The following is a 24767-nucleotide window of genomic DNA, read 5'->3' on the forward strand; positions in this document are numbered from 1 at the left end:
AGGACAGCCTGGTTTCATAGTTAAGGTTCTGCTACTTTTTCATTTACTAAGAAGAACCTGACTAAAATAAGCAATTGGGTTCTTCAGCTATAAAAATCCACTAGCAAAATGCTAAAGCAGGATCCTTTGTGTGTGTAGCTGCTGGCAAAGCATGTTACACAATGACAGACTACCTCACAGTTAGCAAGGGCTGTGGGGAATCCATAGGACAGAGCAGGCAGTATATAGGTGTTAATTCTTTTTTTAATTTTGGAATGAAATCACACTGGAAAACAAACAGTTGCAGTCAATATTGAAAAAGAGCTTACTTATCTTTTTGGACAAAGAAGGTGCTCCAGCATTGATTAACTGTAATGGGATGCAGTGCACTGACTGCAAGGTAAGACACAGATTGATCACTGTTGGGAAGAGATGTGGTCCTGGGGCAGCACCTTGGCAATCTTTAAACAAGTGTCAGCCATATATGCAGAGCTGTCCCAACGTGAACTTTATGTGCAGTAAACAGGGATTCTCTTGCTGATGGAAGATAATCTGGGAGCGTCGAGGAGGGCAGCAGCCTGTTCTGTTGCTATATCAGCAACATGGCAAGGTGAGGGTATGGATACTGGCAGAATGCCTGGATCTCTGAGTCTGTTAAGTTATTGTGCACATCGCATTTTAAAGAAATATTCATTCATAAATTTTTAAATAGAATAACCTCTGTGGAGGTGGAGTCTTTACAGCTGTATTATATCTGTGGTGGGGAAACATGAGATCCTCCAGGTCTTTCAGGTAATGCAGGTCATTATTTCCCTTTGTGAACTCCTTCTCTGGTGTCAAAGACCACATTCCCAAATTAGAAGGAGTGAGAGAATTTTTTGTTTTTCAGTCAGAAAGTAGATCTTTTCAATAGCTGCCACGGCCATGTTTTAATGTGACAACAAAGGGAAGAATTTCACAGGGGGAAGCATAGTAGATTTTGTCTATGTAATTAATGATAGAATCATAGAATCACAGAATTGGCTGGGTTGGAAGGGACCTCAGAGATTATCAAGTCCAACCCTTGATCCACTACTGCTGCAGTTACCAGACCATGGCACTGAGTGCCACAATCTTTAAAAAGAATTTAGATCCCAAAGATCCCAAGGAAAATTTTCAACCAAGCCCATTTCCAGGCTTTGTATGTTTAAATCAGGTCTAAGCCCACTGAAGAAACCACATGTAAAGTCCACTGGCTGGTGTAGTAGCAACACTGACAGTTTAACTGTGCCACATGGTTGTGTTTTTCAAACAATCCACTAATACTCCATTTCATTTCAGGCAGTGACTGTCTGTAAGAAGAAGAGTGAGCTGAGCAAAGTGAATTGTTTGAACAGTGCTTGGGATTTTGAACTAAGTGTCATTGTGAGAAATGCTGCCCTTTTGCAGGCCAGCCTGGGAAAGCTGCAGCTTCTTTCTCTGTGAGTGACAATGGTAAATGTTAATCACCCCTTGGCAACTTGTCGGGTGGTGGAGGTGCAATTTGCTGAGTAGCTGATGTGACAGATTAGGAAATAAATATTTACATACAGGGCAGAAGTAACATTAGAGCTGAGCAAGAGATTTGTCTCCTGAAGTCTTAAGTCAGTGATTTGGAAGAAAAAAAATGTTTTCCTTTCTATCCTTATGTAACAGTGAAAATATCTTTGTCAGGTTCTTTGTGGTGGTCCTTTACATTATCTGTGTGCTTAGGATTGCTCTTTAAAAGAGTGACTTGACGGGGGAAGGAGGGCTGTAATCCTGGGTCCCTTGGCATGTGCCTTTCCAGCCTCAGGGCCCCTGTGGAGCGTGCTGACCTGACCACCCTACTAACCTGCCCTCCCTAGATTACAAGGTTTTTCACAATATCAGGTACTCTAAAAATGTCTCCCACAGTGTCTGATGGTTTGCCTGAGAGCTGAGTCAGCATGTGTGCCGATCTGAACACTGGGTATGCACAGCCATGTCCATCCTTACTTCCTATCTTTTCTTTGCAAGCAACAAATGTTGGAGCAAGGGAGAGGAAAATACTGGAACAGTGTAATTCCTGATGTGGCTGAATCAGAATCACCAGCTGAGCCAAATTAATGCTTGGCCACTGATGCTACTGGTAAAAAAGGATGAAGGGTTTTGCAAGGAGGCATTTCCAGGAGGGGTGCAAAGGCCTTCTATGGGGAACAAAGAAGAGGAGATACCTTGCTGTTAGGCTGGGCAAGGAGCCTGTGTGGTCAATCCACTGTCCAAGCGACACTGTAGACAGCAAGGTAGCCCCTGTGAAGCAGATAAATTGGAGGAGGATGAGAGCTAGGGATGGGCAGATCCACCCCATGGAAGAGAGGAGGCTGTGGATGCCTTTGGCGTTAAGGACAGGGCTTCAGTCTTGTGACTGATTTCCTCAGGAGGCTGGAAGATGAAACTCATTCAGAACTTGTGAAGAAGCAGCAAAAACACCTCAAAAAATCAAAACACACAAAAAAGCCAAATCCTTTGAACACTGCTGTTTGTGATTACATAAGAATTCAAGACTTCCTTCATGTTCATAGCTAGAAACCATTTTCCCAGATGAAGTTTTTAGAAGCTCAGATGTAATCAGCTAAGAAACTCTTCAAATAAGCTAGCTGTGTTTTGATTTGGTGCAAATAAGGACTGAAGTAATAGAAATAGCTATTCCAGGAATAGCTAAGGCTTTGAAATGCTGATTTTAAATGTTGCATGCTGCCATTCAGCTGTCCTGTCATAAGAGGATGGAATGAAAGGAAATACACACAAAAAAGTGTTAGTAATTAGAAATAAAAACAAAAATCTACTTCTGAAAGGTAGGGGAGCTTAATTTTTTTAGCTTTTATTTTATTTTGTTTAGGTTTCTTACCCCTATATTTATTCTGTGTGAGAAAGACAATAGTAATGTATCTTGCACCAGCTACAAAGGACATCCAGCTATAATTCCTCCACTGCTGTTCCTTGACTTCACAACATGACTTGAAAAATTTGATTATATGGGGCACTGCTATAAACTCACTGTAAATACTCACTCTCCTGTGCTGCAAAGTGATGAGGGAGAGAGAACTGGGCTGATGCCTGTGCTGCAATGAGAAGCCCAGGCAGAGCAGGTACAGGCTCTGTGTACCTGGAGATGAAGTTTGGAGAGCCGCAGCTACAGGGGTCCTAGAATGGGGCTTGAGTACTTGCCTAGTGTCACAGCCCACAGGGTGGGTGCAGCACTGCCACACCTCAAAAAGTGAGCACAGCTCCCCAGAGATGGGGGCCCAAACCACATAACATGTCCCACAGAGTGAGCACAGGTAGAGGTACCCAGAAATGGGGGTCAACCCAGAGAGGTTCAGACTGGACCGCCTTGCTTTTGAAACTCCTTCACAGAGCAGCCTGGGTCTGGCTGGACCCATTCCTCCTCCTTTAATTAATCTCTTTTAACAACCCACTCAGTGAGATTAAGTTTGGAAATTCTCTGCACGGGACTCTAGGGGTGAGATAATTACCCAGGAGGTTTGTATTAAAACACAACTTTACCTAAAAATGAGTGAGATTATAAAGCATCTCAGATTACAACTAGCAGAATTAGAAATTATTGTACTTTCAAACCAATGGATTACAATTTAGCAAAACTTAAGGAAATTGTCGAAACAACAGGGTACAACTAGCAAAACTTAACAAACAACGAGGAGTAAAACTTCAACAAAATTGGAAACTCTGTTGCCCTTGTGTGCCAGGATAAGGTTTGGAAAAGAGGAAGAGAGAAAGAAAAGACAGGAAAAATAGCACCACCCTTGGATCCAGCAATGATCTCAGTAGGAATTTGTGGTCCTTGGATGGTGAGTATGCATCCAGCATTTTGAGTGTGCCTCTTTTATTATGGCTGACCCCACCCTTTTTTTTTGGGGGGCGGGGGGAAGGGACTTTGGCATATCTTGCAAAGCCACGTGTTCCCTTGGGCTCCTCCAGATGGGATGACACAGCAATAACTCATTTCTGTGCATGTGCCCTCTCCAGTGGCTTTACCTGGGAAACACAAGATGTCACTCTGCCTCCCCAGGGTGCAGCTTCCCTGCCCCTGTCCCTTATCAAAGAAGGACAGTGTCCTGTCTGTCAGGGTGGCCATAGCATCATAGAATCCATAGAATCATAGAATTGGCTGGGTTGGAAGGGACCTCAGAGATCATCAAGTGCAACCCTTGATCCACTACCGCTGCAGTTACCAGACCATGGCACTGAGTGCCACATCCAGTCTCTTTTTAACTATCTCCAGGGATGGAGAATCCACCACTTCCCGGGGCAGCCCATTTCAATGCTTGATCACCCTCTCAGTAAAGAAATTCTTTCTAATGTCCAACCTAAACCTCCCTCGGCACAACTTGAGACCGTGCCCTCTTGTCTTGCTGAGAGTTGCCTGGGAAAAGAGACCAACCCCCACCTGGCTACACCCTCCTTTCAGGGAGTTGTAGAGAGTGATGAGGTCTCCTTTGAGCCTCCTCTTCTCCAGGCTGAACACCCCCAGCTCCCTCAGCCTCTCCTCATAGGATCTGTGCTCGAGTCCCTTCACCAGCCTGGTTGCCCTCCTTTGGACCTACTCCAGGACCTCGTTATCCTTCCTGCACTGAGGGGCCCAGAACTGGACACAGGACTCGAGGTGTGGCCTCCCCAGGGCTGAGCACAGGGGCAGAATCACTTCCTTGGACCTGCTGGCCACGCTATTCCTGATACAGGCCAGGATGCCATTGGCCTTCTTGGCCACCTGGGCACACTGCTGGCTCATGTTCAGCTTCCTGTCAATCCAAACTCCAAGGTCCCTCTCTGCCTGGCTGCTCTCAGCCACTCTGTGCCCAGCCTGGAGCTCCCCATGGGGTTGTTGTGGCCCAAGTGCAGGACCCGGCATTTGGCCTTGTTGAACCTCATCCCGTTGGAATCAGCCCAATTCTCCAGTCTGTCCAGGTCCCTCTGCAGAGCCCTCCTGCCTTCCAGCTGATCCACACTTCCCCCCAGATTAGTGTCATCTGCAAATTTGCTGATGATGGACTCAATCCCCTCATCTAAATCATCAATAAAGATATCAAAGAGAACTGGGCCCAACACTGATCCCTGGGGGACACCACTGGTGACCGGCTGCCAACTGGATGCAGCACCGTTCAGCACCACTCTCTGGGCCCGGCCCTCCAGCCAGTTCCTAACCCAGCGCAGAGTGCCCCTGTCCAAGCTGTGGGCTGACAGCTTTTTCAGGAGAATGCTGTGGGAGACAGTGTCAAAGGCCTTGCTGGAATCCAGGTAGACCACATCCACAGCCTTCCCCTCATCCACCAGGCGGGTCACCCGATCATAAAAGATGAGGTTGGTCAGACAGGACCTGCCCTTCCTAAACCCGTGCTGGCTGGGTCTAATCCCTTGTCCATCCTGCACGTGCTGTGTGATTACACTGAGGATGATCTGCTCCATAACCTTGCCAGTCCATCTTGTCAGGGCAGCTGTGTAGAGAGAACCACAAGTCCTCAGGTGTCGCCGATAATGAACTGGGAGCCTAGGCCCAGCTGTGCCCAATAATTAGGGCCTGCCCCAGCCGGAAATGGGCGGGGCTGAAGGGCAAAATAAAAGGCATGCTCCCAGAAGCAGGGGAGACAAGAGAGGAAGATGCCTGAGGAGAGGGATGGCAAGAGAGCTCCTGAGAAGAGCCGTGTCCGTGAGAGAAGGCTCGCTGCAACACAGCTGTTTTGAGACAGATACTCTTTTCAGGATTCTCCACCTAGGGTGACAGGTAAGCTGGTACTTCATTACTTTGACATCATAATAACTGTGTGGCTCTGATAATGGAGCTGGTTCGGGTCTACCTATGCTCATGCTTCGGTCCCATATTTCAGTCAACATGGACATAACCTGTCTGTTGAATTTCTGTCTTTGCATTTGACTTTGCCTTCCCCTCTTTGGCTTGAAATGTAGAGAATTAATTTGCTGTGATATTTTCTCTAGAAGAGATTACTCTCAACTTGCTGGCTATTGGAAGGCCCCCAAATAATAGAAGAGATTTTAGCAAAGTCTATTACAAGGCTATGCTTAGAAGTGATTGTGAAAAACTAATATTTTGTCATTATGTGCTTGTGCTTCCTCATAGTTGGGGAAAATAACATTTAAAGACTGTTTTATCTGCATACCCTTGGTGGTTTTTCATGCGAGTTCAGTGATGTTTCAGGTTCTTTGTTTAGAGAGCTGGAAGTTTTAGTGAGTTCCTGCAAACTCACCCATGTGGCTTTACTTCAAAGAGCAGCAATCTTCAGGTCTACCAGACCCCTGCCATGGAAAACTCAGTCTGTTCATGGTGGTAACACTGGTACAGCAGCAGCAAATAGCCCCTTCTGGTATGAGCCGGGGGGTAAATTAGTCTCTGCATTAAAATTTAAGTTATTTTCTGAAATCATAAATGCTTTCAGGCCCATTATTGTCTCATTGGGCATGAGTAATATGTTTTATTTGGTACCACAGATCCTAATAAATGGATTATGTTATTTAGAAGGATATTAATGAATCATGTTGTCTATTGCTAGTTTATTTCTTTTGCCCTATAACATAAATACAGAAAGCTTGCAACTGAAGGGTGGTATCCTGAGGACAAATGGAAAGAATTACTCTATTGTGTTGTGCATTGTTGTCTCCAGCTTTCATTGCTATGGGATTTAATTGGGTTACCCACTGTACTGTTAGATTTCAAAAGGGTAGTTTCTAAGCAGTAATAACATTTGTGGCAATCCAAGCCACATTAATGAAAAAGATAATCAAATCTAATGCTACGGGGCATGATATTTGATATCTCCAGGGGTCATAAGAAGATCAGACAGCTGATCTGGGGGGGAAGGGAAGGTGGCAGTTATATGGGAGAAGTGCTGAAGAGGCAAGAGACAGCAAAGTGAGGGTCACCTTGCTGAGAAGCACTGCATGCTGGTCATTTACAGAGGCAGGAGGGCATGTGCTAGATATATCCTGGAGGTGAAGACACTTACCAAGCTAACAATATTTTTAGTAATGCCAATACCTGGTGATATAGAAGGTTTAGCTAAGCCTAGGCACTTGTCTCTACACGTTGACTAAGAAATTGTATTGAGCAGTGCATTTATGCTTCTGCCTTGCCTATAGTAGACATTTACTGAATTGGTGGTTGATCATGGATGGCACTGAATAGCTTTTATTTTGGTTTTATTTTTCAGTAAACATCAACTTCAATCTGAAACTCCCATCTGCCTCTGATGACAATGTAATATTTCACTGCATCTCTAGACAATTCCCAGTGGCCATTTTTTCATGCTTTTAACTATAAACATATTGAGGTGTTCGTGTGGATGATTTCACCAATATTCATACTTATATCTCAAGGGTCCAGACAGTGGCTTGTGCACTGATTAGTAGCAGAAACTGAAGTAAGCACCTAAAAATGTGTTTTCTCTCAAACTTGTGCTGTATTTGTTGCACTTACCTCTTTCATCTTACTCTATACATTCCCTCTAAGAATTCTAGGTTTTCTGCTGCTGGGCTCCTTTACACAGGTCTGATTTTAACTAAAGGAACAATTCTCATACAAAATCCTAGCCATCTGAGGCCATCTAGTGCTATAGCCTGTGTCTGCCCATGCCCAAAGGTATATGATTAGAAAAAATGAGGCTAAGGACTGCATGACAGTCCCTCCTTCTGTATGACTTCCCAGGTCTCAGCAGTCAGAAGTTCAGAGATTTCCTATATTAGGTGTTTTTTAACTATCATAGTGTGTGTTTTATAATTAATCCAGTGTGAACAGATGTACTGAATCCCTTTCTGAATGGCTAGACATGACTGGTTTCCTATGGCATCCCATAGAAAGTCTAAAGAGTTCTCCAATAAGATACTGGCAGAAAAACATAGGTAGGAAAGATTGTGTGGCCTGGTGGTTTTTGGTTCTGACTATTCAGTCTCTTTCCCCTCTATCTCTGTGCATTTATGTAGTCCACATTCACCCTGTGCAAGTAATACATTCATTGAGAATTTGTGCTTTTGAAGGCTCTTCTGCCATTTACATCTTGTGTGTAACTCTTCTGTTAGACCCCATTTACATGGAAGAATTAGAGGCTTGCCCCATACTACCCATATTTCCTAATAATGCCATAAGCCTCCTCCAAGCAGGATGAGAGGGGTATGCTGAGGTCATGGGGACAATGGGAAGAAGCAATGGGGATTATACAAAGCAGAAATGGAGCTGTGTAACCTGGAGCTCATGGCTGGGTGCTGAAAGGTAGCTTTGCTTTCATGCAGTGTATCTACATTAGGATGGTAAAACAGCAGAGGTAGTCAGTCAGTCCCCAAACTCTCATAAGCAGAGTCACATGAACCAAGTGCAGAGCCAATTCTTGTAGCCTATAGATGACACTCATTACTTATTTGCCTTCAGAAAATTAAAGGGACATATCTGATAACTGAGTATGTATGTAGGTATTTATTTCAGAACAACAAATTCACCTAGAATTCAATGAGAAATGTTAAAGAAAGAACTTTGTGTCCAAAACCTTTGAATATGACAGTCTGTATCTTTTAAAGAGTGTCTGTGTGGATTTCATACATTAGTACCTGACTACTAATTCGTACTTCAGTGTTCTTATTTGTTATATTTCTATCAAAATTTTCCAGCTTCTTTCTAAGTCAAAAAAGCTTCACTAAATCCCAGGAATAACTATTCATAATGTTTCTCCTGATTTTTCTGAAACTAGACAAAACAAACCAAAACTCAAGTTGCTAGGCTTTAGGATTTAGGGTAGAAAAGAAGAAATAATGTTTCCTTGAACTTGCCATGATGATAACTACATTTATGTAATGCATTAACCAAAGAAAATTCAACAGTGCATTTAGAAAAACTGATGAAAAACTACCATACAAAAATTCTCCCCTCTACTTGCCACAATCCCTCAGTGCATCGCTATTTTGGATGTCTCTGATATGGAGTTATTGAGACTAAATCACTTTTTTATAACACGTGATATTGTGAGATTTCTGTGGGACTGAAGTTCAAGTTAACAATCTTCACTATATAAAAACAAATATAGATTTTTCATATGTTAATACCAAAGTGGCTTTTATTTACCTTTCTTTCATTCTCTGTTCTACAAGTGAAAAAATAATATCATATCACCTCTAAAAAAGTTGAAGTTATTCCAGAAGAGTGAGAAATTACAAGGTTTCCAGCACTGAAGAGGTATTAATTTTAAGCAATACCTTTCAACCTTCTATATTACTTCTGTTTCTATTTCAGCACAGGCTTGTATCTGCAGGACGGATTCTCAGCTGCCTATGCAGCTGAGATCCTAATATATGTGTCTGTAAATGTTCAGTGTTAACAAGAACATATTCCCTGTGGGACAAACAGTCAGTGCCATTCAGACCACATTCCTTTTTCTTTCTATCCCAAAGAGAAGGCTCTGGAAAATGTCTAATGAAACTGCAGATCCCTATTCTACTCACATGAAAAAATTTTGATTCTAATTGGTATTAGGTGAAGTATCTCTTATGACTGAATGGACAGCAAGTAGAACAAATGAGTTTAAATGCCTGCTTTAAATCAAGAACAGGGGATAAATTTAACTATTTTTCTCCACATGATAGTCATTCAACTTCCTATTCCTGTATACTTCATGGGCTTTGTTTATTTGTTCAAGATCAGTGAGCCAAGTAGGTGTCCCAGGTCACAACTTGACTGTGAAACAGGTAAGAGGAGATTAATGGCTTGGGTTTTCAAGCAAGTCACCCTCTTAGCCAGAAGTAGGTTCCTGTCTAGTGCCAAATTTACTGGGTTAGACTAGAAACCTAAGTGCAACTTTTGCATATCCTTTTTATTTCATCTCTGATGGATTTATGCAGGTGTTTGGCTGGTTCTGGGGAACCTTCCTACTAAGTATCCTGGAAGGACCAGGACCTACTTGGGCCTGGGGACTGTGTTGGGTAGGATGCACTGCAATTCCAGTGAAGTATTTATTCTGTGTCTGAGCTGAGCAGCTGGGAAAGCCCAGCCTCAGTTCACCTTGTTGTGAGGCAGTTTTGTTTTACCTCTAAGCACATCTAGGTATATACAGCTAAGAAATTTGCTTGGCTTTACCCCTTTTCATACAAGTAACTTGTATCAGGAGAGGACAGGCTAGCAGCCAGACTATCACTGTGTGCTGCCAACCACTACGGCCACACATTCCTCTTCTCGTGCACTACACTGATCATTAATCTGTGTTTCCTGACACGCTGGACCTTCCTCAAGGCAACCAGCAACATTCACTGAAGCATGGGAAGGTAGAGAGCACATAGCAAAGAGCCTTTGGAGTGGCAGTGGTCAAGTGGGACCAGGAAGAGTGGGACCAGCGTGTGTGCACTCCATGCTGCGTAACCAGTGGAGAGATGTGAGTGGGTGGGCTGAGAACCTGCCAGGATGAAACCTGTGCACAGCCAGGTAGCTGGAGGAGGTAAAAAACGGGTTAAGCAGTTAGACATTGACCACTTTTGTATTAGACCAGGATCCTATCACTTTTTAACCTGGCCTCTGATAAGACAGTTGAGTCAAAGTCTAAAATTCACTGCAGTGTAGACTTTCAGCCCTCGAGTATTTCTTATTCTGATTCCCTGAATTTTATTTTTTTTTTCTGCCCCCAGAACATCCAGGAGGAATATGCTGTCCTGTGAAACATCTCATTCGTGATTCATACAGAAGTAACACTGCCATTTTCTTTATCTGTTTTATTGACCCGTTTACACAGTCAAGGGTGGTGCTGCCAGCTGCTTTTTAATTGGTGATATTCTGATTTCCTGGGGAACATGCGATATGACAAATTTTCTGAGTTAAACATTGAAGAGATGCCATCAGATTTTAAAAGTCACTTTCCTACTTGGCTCTTTCTCATAATCACTGTTACAAGCAAGATACCGGGATCACTGTGATGATAAAAAGTATGAGAGAGAAGTGTTTTGTGCTAGCCTAGGGTTTTGGAAGGTCTCTTTTTTTTGTTTTGTTTTTTTGCACTTGATGGCATTTATGAGTTTGTATATAGTCATGCCTCAGCTCACTGCCTTTAAGCAGTTTCTGGAGAATAGAGAAACCTGGGGCTCCTTAACAGCAGAAGCACATTCAGAGATGAGATTACAGGGGTGGTGACTGAAAAGTAGAAGCCCAATAGGGTCAAAGACCAGCCTTAGGTCCTCCCCTTTCTCCTCTTCCTATTTAATCCTCTCCTTTTCAGGAGGGACTGTTGAGCTTGGAAAGAAGGCTCCATGTTTCCATAGTCATGGCATTCTTTTATTCCCTAACCCTAGTCTTTATAGCCATTATATGTGGTTTGATTGGGGTAATAGAGAAGAAGAAGAATAATGGAGAGAAGGGAAAACGCAGAACTAAAACCCAGCCTCTATCTCGCCCATGGGTGGATGAAGATTTAAAAGATGGCACTGACCACCACTTTGAGGAAGAAGGTAAGAAAAGTCTTATTCTTCTGAGCAGCTTTGTTGTTTGAATTAGACCTGCTGATAGAAATAAAGATACCATCTTCTTAGCTTCTCCACAGTGGTGTCTACGCATAGTGCTACTGCTGCTGTGCCCTGACCTTGTCAGTTCTGTGGAAGGAGGCTGTCTTGATGTCATGTCACTTGGTCTAAATCTCTGAAAATATGTTTTTAATTTTCACTTTGACCTGCGGGAACTGGAAGATACAGAGACCACTGTCTGCTCCTCTGCCCAGCAGATCTCAGACCTGTGAAGGACTCTGTGGGGAGTCCTTCTTGTCCTTCCTGTGGGGAGCAGTAGGAGATACTGCTGAAGTCCCCCCAGCCTCTCCCCAGGCCTCATTATTATCAGCAAAGAGAAGACCCAAGCAGAGTTTCTATCTGCAAGCTCATTTTATAGACATATCATCCCACTTCACTATCCAGCGCTACATATTTGATCTCAGCACCCTCAGAGGTTGGAAGTGGGTTTACTGCCCATTAGTTATTACCAAAGTCCTCCATCTGTGACTTGTGTGAAATCCATGAGAGCTTTCGTGGGATCAGCACTGGCATCATTTGGGAGGTGTGTTGAACAAATATTTAAGAGCAAAGTGTGGTGACGGTGCTAACTTCTGTTCACTCAGCTGCATATTCAGACCTGTACAGAATGCCCCTTTGTTGTTTCATTTTTTTGCAGTAGTGATATTTGATGCACAACTTGGCCAACAGTCTGAGCACAAAATGCAACCTTCCTTCATTTTTCTTTCTGACCACAAATTCCCTTAATTTCTTTGGAACCAGCTTGGGTAGAAAAGGTGATATTAGCTGGAAGGTTAAAGTTCATGGGAACATAACTCTATAGACTTTTGTTTCACAAAGGTTTTTTATCCCATATGACGCATTGCCCGAGTATATTTCTAGGAATTTTCTAACTTATATTGTTTTTCTGCACAAATTTCTTTTTCTGACAACCATTTTTCTCTTTATATAAGAACCATTATTTCTCTGTTAACTGAACACCACAGTGTTCAGTGGTGTCTGAGTCAGTGTTTTGTATGACTTTCAAGAATTAGTAGATACTTGGAAATTTTTAAACCATGTTGACTATTCCCCAAATATACAAAATTTATCTAAAAGTGAATTCATATCCTCCTTTGTACAACAAAAAATTTGCATAAAACTTTCATGTATTTCCTTTGCTTTTAATAGCTGACCAGTTTGATTAAACTGCTGCAAATTAAAATTCCTTTGATTAGTTCAAGGAATCTACAAACTGACAGTGACTTCTGCCTACAACTGTTTCTATCAGTTAAAATATTTAGATCCTCTGAATAAACAAACCAATTAGCTCTTACCGAGGAGCCTTACTGCCACAACTCCATATACAAAATGTTATTCTTTTATGCTTTAGTTGTTTTCCCTTTACTCAAGTCCTAAATTCAAAATTGCGCTAGTTTCAAATCGCTTAAAAATTGGCAGGTTAATAGGTAGGGTTTTGTGCAGTTCCTAAAAGATTTTTTTTTTTTTTTTTAAAGAAAACCCCTTACAATGTAATCCAATGTTAAGTTAGGCTTTCTTGCTATTTTGCTTTTAACGACAAACAACTATCTTCCCCTTAATGCTATGTGGTCCAAAGCCCATATCTTTGTGAAACAGGCACACGTCTTTTGTCTCCAGAAAAATAAAAATAATTGTATTATGCTTGGAGAAGATTTTGCTCAGAAGGAAAAAGCCTGGTCTGACTGAGAAGAGATTATGGCCACTTTGGTAAGGATCTGGGATCTGCTATTCTGCCAGTGCTATAAATGAGGATCAAAACATATCATCCTCGCTGTCAATGTTCAAATTTTCACTGACTGGAAAATGCTGAAATGCAAACATGAATATAAACAGGTATTTTCTTAATAGTAAGAATGCACTCATTGTGCAAATTCTATTACTTTACTAACTTGTCTGTCTTTATTGGAAAAGCTCATTTCTACTTCCAAGTCACCAGCTGACTTGTATTTAAAGACAAAGTTCCTCTAAAGGGAATTCTATTTAGGTGAGAAAGCAGCATATTTTAGACCTTGTCTAAATGTAGAATATAGGGATGCTGTAGATGAAAAAGCTGAATTTTGAAGAGCCTCCTAAAAGAAAGAGGCAGGTGAAGACCATGTCTTTCAATATGTGTCCATGACCAAAGTGAGGGCACTTTGCCCAGAGAGTGAAGTGCTTGGTAAGAAAAGAACTGAACTTACTTGGGCATCATCAGCCCTCTCAACCTCTCTCCAAGTGTCACTGCCAGGGATGTTTTCCTTGGAAGGGGAATACCTTTGAGCAACAAAGCATAAGGTGTAATTAGCTGGACTGCTTGGATGGACTCAGTAGAGTCACTTACTGGCAGTGAAGGGCAGAAAGAGGAGGAACAAGTGCTCCTGAGCTTGTCTATGTTATGCTTTTGGCAGGTGAAGAGAAGGATGCTTCTCAGGGCAGCCAAAAACCTAGTCTTGTGGTTAAGTGGAAAGCATTAACTCAGTCCATTTGTTTAATGCCTTAGCTGGCAGTACTTCAGATTTGTTTGCATACCCATCTGTCCTGTAACTTTTTCCTTCATTTATGAGATCCAGAATGAAAGATTGTTGTACTGTGGATTGGCAGGAACTTTTTTTTTTTTTTTTTTTTTTTTTTTTTTTTTTTTTTTTTTGGTGTGTGTGAAAATGTGTCCATGTCTTGCATTAGGCCATGTGTAACTACAGATCAAATTCAGATGAAAAAAAAAGATACTTCAGCCTTGTCTTGAATGATGAGTCACAAGGACTCTCTTCTAGTAGTGGTCATCTGATCCCAAAGCAGTGGTGCCTTGTTTCCCACTGCTTCAGGTTCACCCAATTATATCCGGACTGTTGCAAAGACAGGGTTAGCTTTTAGCACAGGGCTATGGGGTGTATTGGCCACTTTCTTGGTCATATATTCAGATCAATACAGTTGATGGATAATGTGAATACAGACACAGCTTACAGTGTTGTGGAGGATGAATTCTGTGTCCTTGTTACTTTGGGGTTCAGTTGCAGAAATTAATAGCAAAGGCATTTTATTACTACAGTGTACGACCCCAACGCTCCACCTCTTACAATAACGCTCTGCTGGTTTCTTGTGATACTTTTTAAAAGAAACCTTCTCCACTTAGAAGTATTTCTCCTCTCCACAAGTTCAAAAGCTTCCCATATCTTTTAATAATGTTACTGATACAAGCAAGATAGTAGTGGTTTAATCTTTCATGTAAATCCTGTGTTCCTAAATGACACAAAGCATGCACATGTTGCATCACTGTGTTGTTCTCCCTGCTGACACAGACACCTCCAGCCTTTGTCATCTGCCGACTAAAAATGAAAACTAGACTATTTTTTGCCCTATTTCTTTAACCTCATTTCTTCTTGCTGGAAGAATTTTACAGAACTCTATTCTATGGGTTAAAAGTCATCCTCTGCCTGTCTACGCACCCAGACTTATTGAATACTACTCTACAACCATTCTTTTTGCTCTGTCTTACTTTAAAGGATACTTTTCCAGCCCTAGTGCTTACCCTCCTTTGGTTTATAGACAACAATCAGATTACCTCTCAGCTTTCCTTTTATTAGGTAAACTACCAAATCTTCTCGTTATAAAAAAACAGCCACTTCATTCCTATGAAGGTCTTAAGAAACCTTCTGCAACTGTATTCCAGTTTAAGGTAATATTTACAGTATTTTAGCTCTGGCTTCTTTCTGCCAGGGCCTGCCTCACCTACTTTATACTGCTTTTGTTCAAGATCTCTGACCAGCTCTCAAGGTTTCCAACATAAGGCTGCTAATCACTATTAATAACTTAGAAGTAAAGCACTCCATCTCTTTTAGTTCCTTATTAGCCACACACTCACTTAGCAATTGGATTCACTGCTGGGATTCCTGTAATGGCAGATGATGCAGCAGCCTGCAATTAATCACACCCCACCCCCCCCACACAGGGTCAGTTGCCCAGCAAGATTAGTCAAAAAATCTGAAAACTTTATATATATGTAATTGTTGTATTGATATTTAATTGTTGTATTATACATCATGGCTTTAAAATGGAAAACAGGACTGGAAATGCATTCTATGCTTAGGAAGCAATTCTTTAGAAAAGAAAAGGAAAGAGCTGGTTTGGAAAGCAAGAACACTAGATTAGACTGAGTTTCAAGTGAAGTTTCTCAAGTGTCAGTGTCAGGACCAATTATTGCTATTATCTAGTGGTATTTGCACACTACCAAGGAATGTTTCTTAACGACATAAGACTGGGAGCCAACAGCACAGGGAAATGTCAGTATCAGTAAAACAAGCGGCCAACAAAAATATGACAAATCACTTTTCTTACTGTGACTTCATGTCATTAGGAACTCCCAGTAAGAATTTTCACTACAAACTACACCAGAAATTATTACATTATTTGTATATAATTATATTATTTGTATATGATTATAACCCCCCACATCTTTCTTCACCTCACTCACTGAGGAGACCAGTATCAGTAAGTCTGATGCAAAGCTTGCACAGTTTTCTGTCAGGCCTATCTAAAGGACACCTGAGTTTCCCTACTGGCCAAACAGTGCTTAATCAAGTCAAAAAGGCTTGCTGAATTCCTTTCTTACTGGGGAAGTGGATTGCATTGAATGTGCCACATCTTGAGAACATGGCTAATATAATAATAGAGTGGCTAGTGAGCTGTCTGCTCTCCATCAAATGGCAGAATGCACAGAGATGTAAACAAGACATTTGTAGTATTTTATGACACGACCATAGAACCAGGAGTATGTCCGAAGTCAGCACTTAAAGGTTTAGAAAGCATGTACTAAATTCATGGTACTTAACATTATCCATAGCTAAGCTAAAATAATTTAAACTGCTAAGGCTGAATGGTAGACACGTGGTGAAAGAGAATAAATAATAGATTTATTATTATGTAAAAAATAGTCCAGTTTTTGTTTGTGTACCTGTTTTCTCCTGCGTGGATTATTCTTCTGGATCAGCCAGTATTCCCATTTTGAGTGGATTATGGTTTTTAAGTTTTGGTTACAAAACTTACACTCAGATATGGTGATTGTTATACTTTCATTCTCTCTCGTCACCTCAACTTTGTCACATATTCAACAGCTTTGAAAGTATGTTTCTTCTTTCATCACGGTATTATGAAGTTGAACGATACAGACCATACAGCAGTTTCACTTTTTCTTCTATTCTACTTACATGGAAAAACCAAGCCAAACAAAACAACATAAACCAACCAAACAAAAAAACCCAACAAAAAGCTCCCTCCTCTAAAAACAAGCAAGCAAACCTCACAAAATTTAAGACAACTCAGCCTTAGGAAATACTGCAAGTTTTATTCTTTCTGACTTACAAGGCCTAGGTTTCTGTACTTTTTTTTTTTTCCTGGTTGCCTATAGATCATTTAATTGAGGACTTTATTCAACCAGTTACATCTAAGATTATTTTTATACTTCTGAAATGCCAAAGAAATGCCAAATCTCTTTGCTTCCTGATTCCTGAATTCTTCAATCCATGTTCTTCAACTTAATTTTTTTGTCATTTCTTATTCTCCGCACGTTTGTCCCCTTAAAAACTGAGAGCCACATTTACAGACATAGTTTCCCTACCCTTTTATTTAATCAGTTAAAATCTGCTGCTCTTCTCTTGTGCAGTGACTCTTCTACCATTAGGCATGGAATTCCCCTAAAAAGATATTATCAGTTCATTTAATTTATTAAAGTATAGGATGTTTTAGCTGGGAAAGCTGATACCTAGTATTATGCTTCCAGGACAAGTCCAATTACATGCTGCTGTTGTTCCTGCACCCCCACCCTCCCCTCCCTGTCATGTTCTGCTTTATGTTCTGTACAGGTACTGGTACCTCCTCCAGTTTGTACTCTAGACCTCTGCACTCAGCTGGCCACAACCAGAATCCTCTTTGGATTAAGTAAATCATCTGAGTCAGCTCGCTGACTGCTGTCCTAACCCATATATGTAATTGGTCTTTATCCTTCTGTCCTTCAGTGTTTATATATATATTGATGGTTTATCACCTGCCTGATTTTACTCCAGCCTTTGCTCCTGTTTGGCAAAACTCCTTTGCAAAGATATATATTTATATTTATATATGTATAAAATACTGAACATGTGTGTATATATGTATATATATATATATAACATACCATCTCTAACTCAAAATGATTGTTGATAGTTTTGCAATACTAGAAAAAGAGTTGACCAAGCAGGGCTTGGGTTTGCATAGAAGCCAAGGCTAGACTCTCAAGCATCCTCAAACAGTGGCTGAATAAAAGATGTGGTGCATTAAGTGGATGCTATTGCCCAATCAATTAACTTTGATAAAAAACTCATCATAAGAAAGTAAGTATGGAGAGAGTGTAACAACTCTTGGGTCCCAGTTAGTTTTTTGACTGTATCTAGGTTGGAAATTCTTCTTCTCTTTCCCAGGACATTCAACATTGTAAGCTTGGGAAATGGATGGAGATGATCAATACAGCACATGGATATAAGGGAAAATAGTATAGTCTGACTTGACATCTTCAGCAAGATGGTAACCCAATACCTACTTTCAACATAGTTTTCTGGTCAGATTCTGCTTCCTGATAGACAACACAACCTCAGTTCATTTGAGGAAAATCCTATTATAATAAGGAAAATTTCTCCCATTTACAAACTTTTGTCTTATGTGAAGGCTTGTAGGTAAAACTAATTCTGTGTAACTGCTGAATCTCAGTTCATCAGCATATAGCTTTGTTGTGGTTTCAGTACTGCTATATACAAGCTGGATTAAGAGTAAGAATTAATTTTACTGGACCCATCACAACAGTTGCAGGCTATCCTGATTCCAAGAAACCAAGTCCTCCCAAGTCCTTCAAGATGAGCTTGCAGAAGAGGCTGTGTGGTCAAAGCTTGCACAGTTTTCTGTCAGGCCTATCTAAAGGACACCTGAGTTTCCCTACTGGCCAAACAGTGCTTAATCAAGTCAAAAAGGCTTGCTGAATTCCTTTCTTACACCTCCCTGTTTCTGTTTGGTTTTGTTGGTTTTTCTCCCTTAAGGTTTTATACATTTTTGAGTAATGCTTTTTTTTTTTTTTTTTTTTTTTTTTTTTGTGCATCCTTTGGTTGCCAGCCATCACTATCTCAGTTTCTGTCTCTGAAAGATTTTTTAATTTTTTTCTTGCTCATCCAGTATGGCTTTAGCTCATGTTCTCAAGTCATCACAGCAATTGTCTCAGTAACACTGAAATAAGGTCACTGTGCCTCTGTTTACATGGGCCCTACCCCTTGGGCTGAGGGTTGCATCATCTTCCAAAGCACCAGGAAAACATGCAAGAGGCAGAGAGATGCATCCTGAAAATTACTCCAAAACTGCATTACCTGTGTATCTTCAAGGAGAGATTGCATATTGGCTTTTGGCAGCTTAACACAGTGGCCCTTGAAAATGGCATGCTATGGTACCATAAATAGCATAAAAGAGGCAGGAAGGATGCAGATTTCTAACCAACTCCCTGCCTCGCCCTCTCCAGAGACCCTTCTGCTCTAAAACATGTAGGATGTTGAAAACTGGATCCAGTGTTCAAGAGCCAAAGCTCTTCCTCTCAACATCCTATTGCACCACACTACTTGCTAGTGTATACAAAGCCTTTTAACACTGTCGTATTCCCTTCACTGGACTGTGGAGGCTGGAACAGCAAAAAAGGGGGCATGGAAGTTTCTGGAAGAGAAGATGAACATAACCATAACAAAGGGAAAGTCCTAGACAGCCACTTGCTAGTGAATACTAAATAGCATAGTGATACTAAGTGCTTAGTGTAGTTTGAGAGTGCAAGATGCCCCCAGAAAAGATTTTTAGAATGGGTCACTGCTTCCCATTACCGTGGAACCATGTCATTGCAGACTGTGACCAAGAGTGCTTAACACAGACAGAAAATGCTAAACAAAACCAACTTTCTGGGTGACCTCTTTGTATGCAAAATGAAATGTCTGTTGGTGTCCAGAATAATTCTGTTAAAATTCAATATGTGAAGTTATATACATTGCAGCCTCTTGCACATGCTGAGCCACGCTCGTAAATGTTTCACTTCAGTTTATAAAATGAATAGAAAGTCAGCCTTGCCTCTATGGCAGCTGCATACTACTTAAACACAGAAGTAATTGCTGTTTGAATTTACACTGGAGATTGCTATTATTCTGGAATAATAGTCTAATGGCAACTGAAAAAGAACTGGAATGCTTTTTCTTGACTCAGCCTTCTGCAGCAGATTGCTCAATACTACTGACTAGCCAAAATGCAAAATTTAAATGGCTTAAACTTTCATATCATAGTTGCAAAAAAGTGCTATACCTTCTTATTCTAGGAACACAGAAGAGAAAGAAGAGATCTCAGAGACAACACAGGATGTATTCTGTGATATAGAAAAAGAGACAGTGAAATGAGGAACCGCTTTGAATTCTAAAGAAACACAATATCCTTTATTTGATATGTTATCCTAAGTATAGGTGCCTATCATCCATTTTCTTTTACACTGAAAGTACCACAAAACCAAAGAACTTAACTACAGTCACGTTTTTGCAGAGACTGGCCTTATGATGCTTCTGCTATGAAACGTGAATATGAAAGAAGCTGACATTCAGCTCTTCAGAGATTTAACAGATCATGGTAGTTAAGCTCTCTCCTTAATCTCAGTAATTTAGTAATTTTTTTTTTCTTGTTTGATGGCTTAGGAAGGACCACACACATCCATATTTACTTACTAAGAAAAGTGGGCTCAAAGGTTGTCTGCCTTTTCACAGCCAGGCTTGCAGACTGAAGTGAAAAAGACCATAACTTCTTTGTGGATCCCACTTTCTACAGCCAGGCAGGACTCTCCTGCCTCTGGGTATTTAACAAGGCATTTATTCAGTAGTTGGAGCTAGGGATCAATGAGTTGTGTCAACTGGAACATCAAGCTTTGCCTTTCCAGGGGTGCAGAAGTGCAATATATGCCAATGCAGGCCAAAGTTCATTATGGTTATGAATGGCAAAGATATAAACAGCATTCTTCAGCAAAAAGATCCCTAATCACTTTTATTTCCTTGCAGATGCTGATGAAGAGGGGCAAGAACTTGAGGAAAATGTTGCCTATGTCCCCTTCTGTGTGGAGCGGTACTCTGAGACTGAAATGATTAAAAGGTCACAGATCTTTTATGAGCTTCTTAATAAGAGGAGGTCTGTCAGATTTCTCAGTGATGAGCCAGTGCCCAGGGAGGTTATTGATAATGTCATCAGAACAGCAGGTATGGTATGGACTGGTTCAGCATCTGAAAAAAAAGAGGATCAGCAGTGCTCTTCAGCTGTGCAGAAGTGATGTGGAAAAGTCAAGTAAATTGGCATTTGTCTTACAGTTTTCCTAGATTCACCCGCAGCTGTAATGAATGAGCACCCACAGGTTGGAAATTGCTCAGCTCAAGCAACTCTGTGTCAGGGACTTGTCTAGAGCATTCCCAGTTCCCTTGTATTTCCAGTGCACCCAAAAGGGAAAAGGAAAATTTCAAGACCATGAAATAGAACATTTAATACTCAAACATTTAAAGATGAGATTTAAAATACAACTGCTGTGCAGTTCAGTGAAACATCTTCAATATAGAAATACTGAACTATTTTCCCACAAAAATGTCAAATCGTGAGTTCTTCACATGCTTTAAAATTCCATTCATTATGAAAAGACATATAATGGGTTTTTTTATTTTGTTTGTTTCATTTGGTTTTGGTTTCTAGCCAAAAAAATTCAGAACATTGTCCCAGCCATGTTTAATATTTCTTTTGACATAAATGGTGGGGGCTTATTAAGGGAAAAAGATTTCAGCATAGAAAAACAATAACCAACTTTTCCAGTTCTTTAGCATCAGTACCAGATCCTTATTGTATATAACTTGAGAGTTATCCTGGGAACTCTGATCAAGGTTACTTGACTGAGTGTCAAAAAGCATTTTTTTTTCAAAATGTGTTTCAAAGCATTACTATAATGTCCTGGCCTAATCTCCTTTATGCTTTCATAACACTGACTTAAGCCAGGAATAGTTTTGAACATTATTATTTCTCTACTGTGAACTCGCTGCTGTTAGTATAGAAAATATTCACAAGCTTCCTCAGAAAAAAGTTCAGTAGCCCTTAGCAGGATTAATAATATAGAGATTCTGAGCAACTGATGTGCATTGTTTTTCCTTTAAAAACTGTAAGCAGCTTTGTTACTGCACTGTAATGAGTCTCCATCTTCCTCTAATAAGCTGGGAGTCATTAAAACACTGAGCATGTTTTGGCAAATGCAGCAAAGTGAACAAGCCTGGAGTGCAGATGAAGTACTTAGTAATCCTAAAAGCTTTGGGCTGTGTAGAGGAAAAGAAAACAAACCAAAGCACAAATGTAGTCAGTTCTTGCTCAAGGCTGAGAAGAGGCAAGGCTCATGTTACAAATACATTTTGATTTAAAAGGTAGTTCAAGCTACCTATTCAATGTTCTTAAACTAAAATCAGTGCTTAAATAAGAAAATACAGTACATGTTTAAGACATTAAAACATATTTAAAATGAGTATGAGGGCCTGGAGTTGCCTGAACAGTCTCCTTAACCTATTTTCTATAATCTTGTACAGATAAAAGTTAGAAGCGAAGAATATAGTTATCTGCTAGGCAATTACAATATCCTCAAGTGGTTTTGGTGTGTCATAATCACAGCTAAATAAACAAGTGCAGACTTAAGATGTGCACACCTACATATACCAGCTGGCTTGGGGACAAAAAACTCAAGCTTGGATGCTCTATGGCAGATATCTGCATTGTGCAGCTCATTTTTTCAGTCTGCAACAGATTCCTGTGGGTGGTCACTTAGCTTAACCATAATACTGCCCCATGATAAGATCCAAAGAGATTTCACAAATCCCTGATTTTTGTTTCCTGTTAAGATGGTTGTATGAAAGGACTAAACCCTTTGTCATTGAACGAAACATGAACAGAGAGTGAACAAACGAACTCAGCTCTTTTCTTCCTATCTCACCACCTTGCTTTCTCATTTCTCTGCTGCTCAGTCTGAAAGCCCACAGGGAAGGGCTGATACCTCTTTACAGCACACTCTCCTTCAGCATTGTGCCAATTGGGTTTCCATCCTCCCCTGTTTTTGTATGAAGGTACTTCACCTAGTGGAGCACACACTGAGCCCTGGACCTTTGTGGTAGTTCAAGATCCACATTTAAAACATAAGATCCGTGAGATTGTAGAAGAAGAAGAAGAAATCAACTACAAAAAGAGGATGGGAGACAGATGGGTTAATGACCTGAAAAAACTGAGGTATGGAAAAATCAATTATCTAAGGGGCTTGCTTGAAGGGAGCTGTGGTTTTGGTCTAGGAAAGACAATACTGAGAAGTTTTAGGGGGGTTTAAGCTTTGTTTTGGTTTGGTTTTTCCCCTTGTTTTCAGGAAGAAAAAAAAATTCAGCTCAGTTTTAAAAACGTTGCTTTAAAAATGTTCTTTCAAGTCTTAGAATCATAGAATTGCTCAGGCTGGATATGTCCTTCAAGATCAACAAGTCCAGCCTTGTCCTAACCCTCTTACCCTATTTCTGATGACCACCACTAAACCATGTCCCTAAGTACCACATCCAGGTGATTTTTAAACACATTCAGGGATGGACACCCAACCACCTCAACCTCCCCTCCATGGGGAATCTGTTCCAGTGCTTAACAACCCTTTCTGTCAAAAAATTTCCTGATATCCAACCTAAATATCTCCTGACACAACCTGAATCCATTTCCCCTCATCCTGTCATCTGTCACCAGTGAGAAGAGACCAACCCCACTCTCACTACAACCTCCTTTCAGGTATTTATGAAGACTGATGAGGTCTCCCCTCAGCCTCCGTTTTCCCAGGCTATACAGCCCCAAACCCTCAGTCACCGCTCTAAGGAAAATGTTTTCCAAACCCTTCACCAGCTTTGTTGCTCTTCTTTGGACTTGCTCCAACACCTCAATGTCCTTTCTATATTGAGATGCCCAAAACTGAACACAGTACTTCAGCTGGGGCCTCACCAGTGCCAAAGCACAGGGGCAGGGTTACTGCCCTAGTCATGCTGGCCTGATACAAGCCAGAATTCCATTGGCCTTCTTGGCCACCTGGGCACATTGCTGGCTCATATTAAGCTGCCTGTCAAGCAATGCACCAAGGTCCTTTTCTGCCAGGCAGCTCTCCAGCCTCTCTCCTCCAAACCTGTAGCATTGCTTGGGGTTGCTATGCTGAAAATCCAGAACCCGATACTTGGCCTTACTGAATTCCACACAGTTGGTCTCAGCCCAACGATCCAGTCTGTCCAGGTCCCTCTGTACAGCCTTTCAACCATCCATCAGATAGACACTCCCTCCCAACTTGGTGTGATCTGTGAACTTACTGAGGATGCATTCAATTGCCTCACCAAGATCATTAATAAAGATGTAAAATAGGAGTGGCCCCAGCACTGAGCCCTGGGGGACACCACTCGTGACTGTCCCACAGTTGGATTTAATTCCATTGACCACAACTCTTTGGGCCTGGCCATCCCTCTAGTGTTTAACTCAGCAGAGCACATGTCCAACCAAGCCATGAGCAGCCAGATTTTCAATTAGGATGTTATGGGGACAGTGTCAAAGGCTTTACTATAGTCCAGGTAGACTACATCAACAGCCTTTCCCTCATCCACTAAGCAGGTCACCTTGTCATTACACAAAATCAGGCTTGTCAAGCAGCATCTGCCTTCCATGAACCCATAGTGACTGGGCCTGATTGTCTGGTTGACCTTTAACTGATCTATAATGGCTCTTGAGGTTATCCATTCCATGACCTTCCCTGGCACCAAGGTGGGACTGACAGGTCTGTAGTTACTGGGATCCTATTCCGAGCCTTTCTTGAAGAAGGGTGTCACATTTGCCAGTCTCCAGTCCAATGGGACATCCCTGGCTAGCCAGGACTTCTGAAAGATGGAGACCTGGCAACCACATCTGCCAACTCTCCTAATACTCCCAGGTGTAAACCATCTGGTCCAATGACTTATGAGTTTCTATCTTATGAAGCAGGTCCATAACCATTTCCTCATGCATTAAACAGGGCCTAATCTGTTCCCCATCTCTGTCTTCTATCTTAAGGGACTGTGTGCCCAGGGAACAACTAGCCCTGCTATGAAAGACTCATGCAAAGAAAGTATTAAGTACCTCAGCTTTCTCTTGATCATTGGTCACTGTGTTTCTTTCTCTAT

At 41.2% G+C, this 24767-nt stretch overlaps 1 protein-coding gene across 4 annotated transcripts in view; it reads left to right on the top strand.

The window, feature by feature from the left end:
• The first annotated feature begins 11198 nt into the window (after positions 1-11198).
• The window catches only part of IYD (iodotyrosine deiodinase), a 54340-nt gene continuing 40771 nt past the window's right edge, over positions 11199-24767 (top strand). For 2 of the 4 annotated variants that reach the window (XM_071740557.1, XM_071740558.1), the window contains exons 1-3: positions 11199-11460; positions 20595-20789; positions 22674-22833. In XM_071740557.1, the coding sequence (XP_071596658.1) occupies positions 11277-11460; positions 20595-20789; positions 22674-22833 (539 nt within the window). In that variant the 5' untranslated portion in view covers positions 11199-11276. The remainder of the gene's footprint in view (positions 11461-20594; positions 20790-22673; positions 22834-24767) is intronic. The other 2 variants (XR_011725221.1, XR_011725222.1) reach the window with 1 other exon arrangement.

The sequence above is a fragment of the Heliangelus exortis genome, chromosome 3 (genome assembly GCF_036169615.1).
Source record: "Heliangelus exortis chromosome 3, bHelExo1.hap1, whole genome shotgun sequence".
Lineage (NCBI taxonomy): Eukaryota > Metazoa > Chordata > Aves > Apodiformes > Trochilidae > Heliangelus > Heliangelus exortis.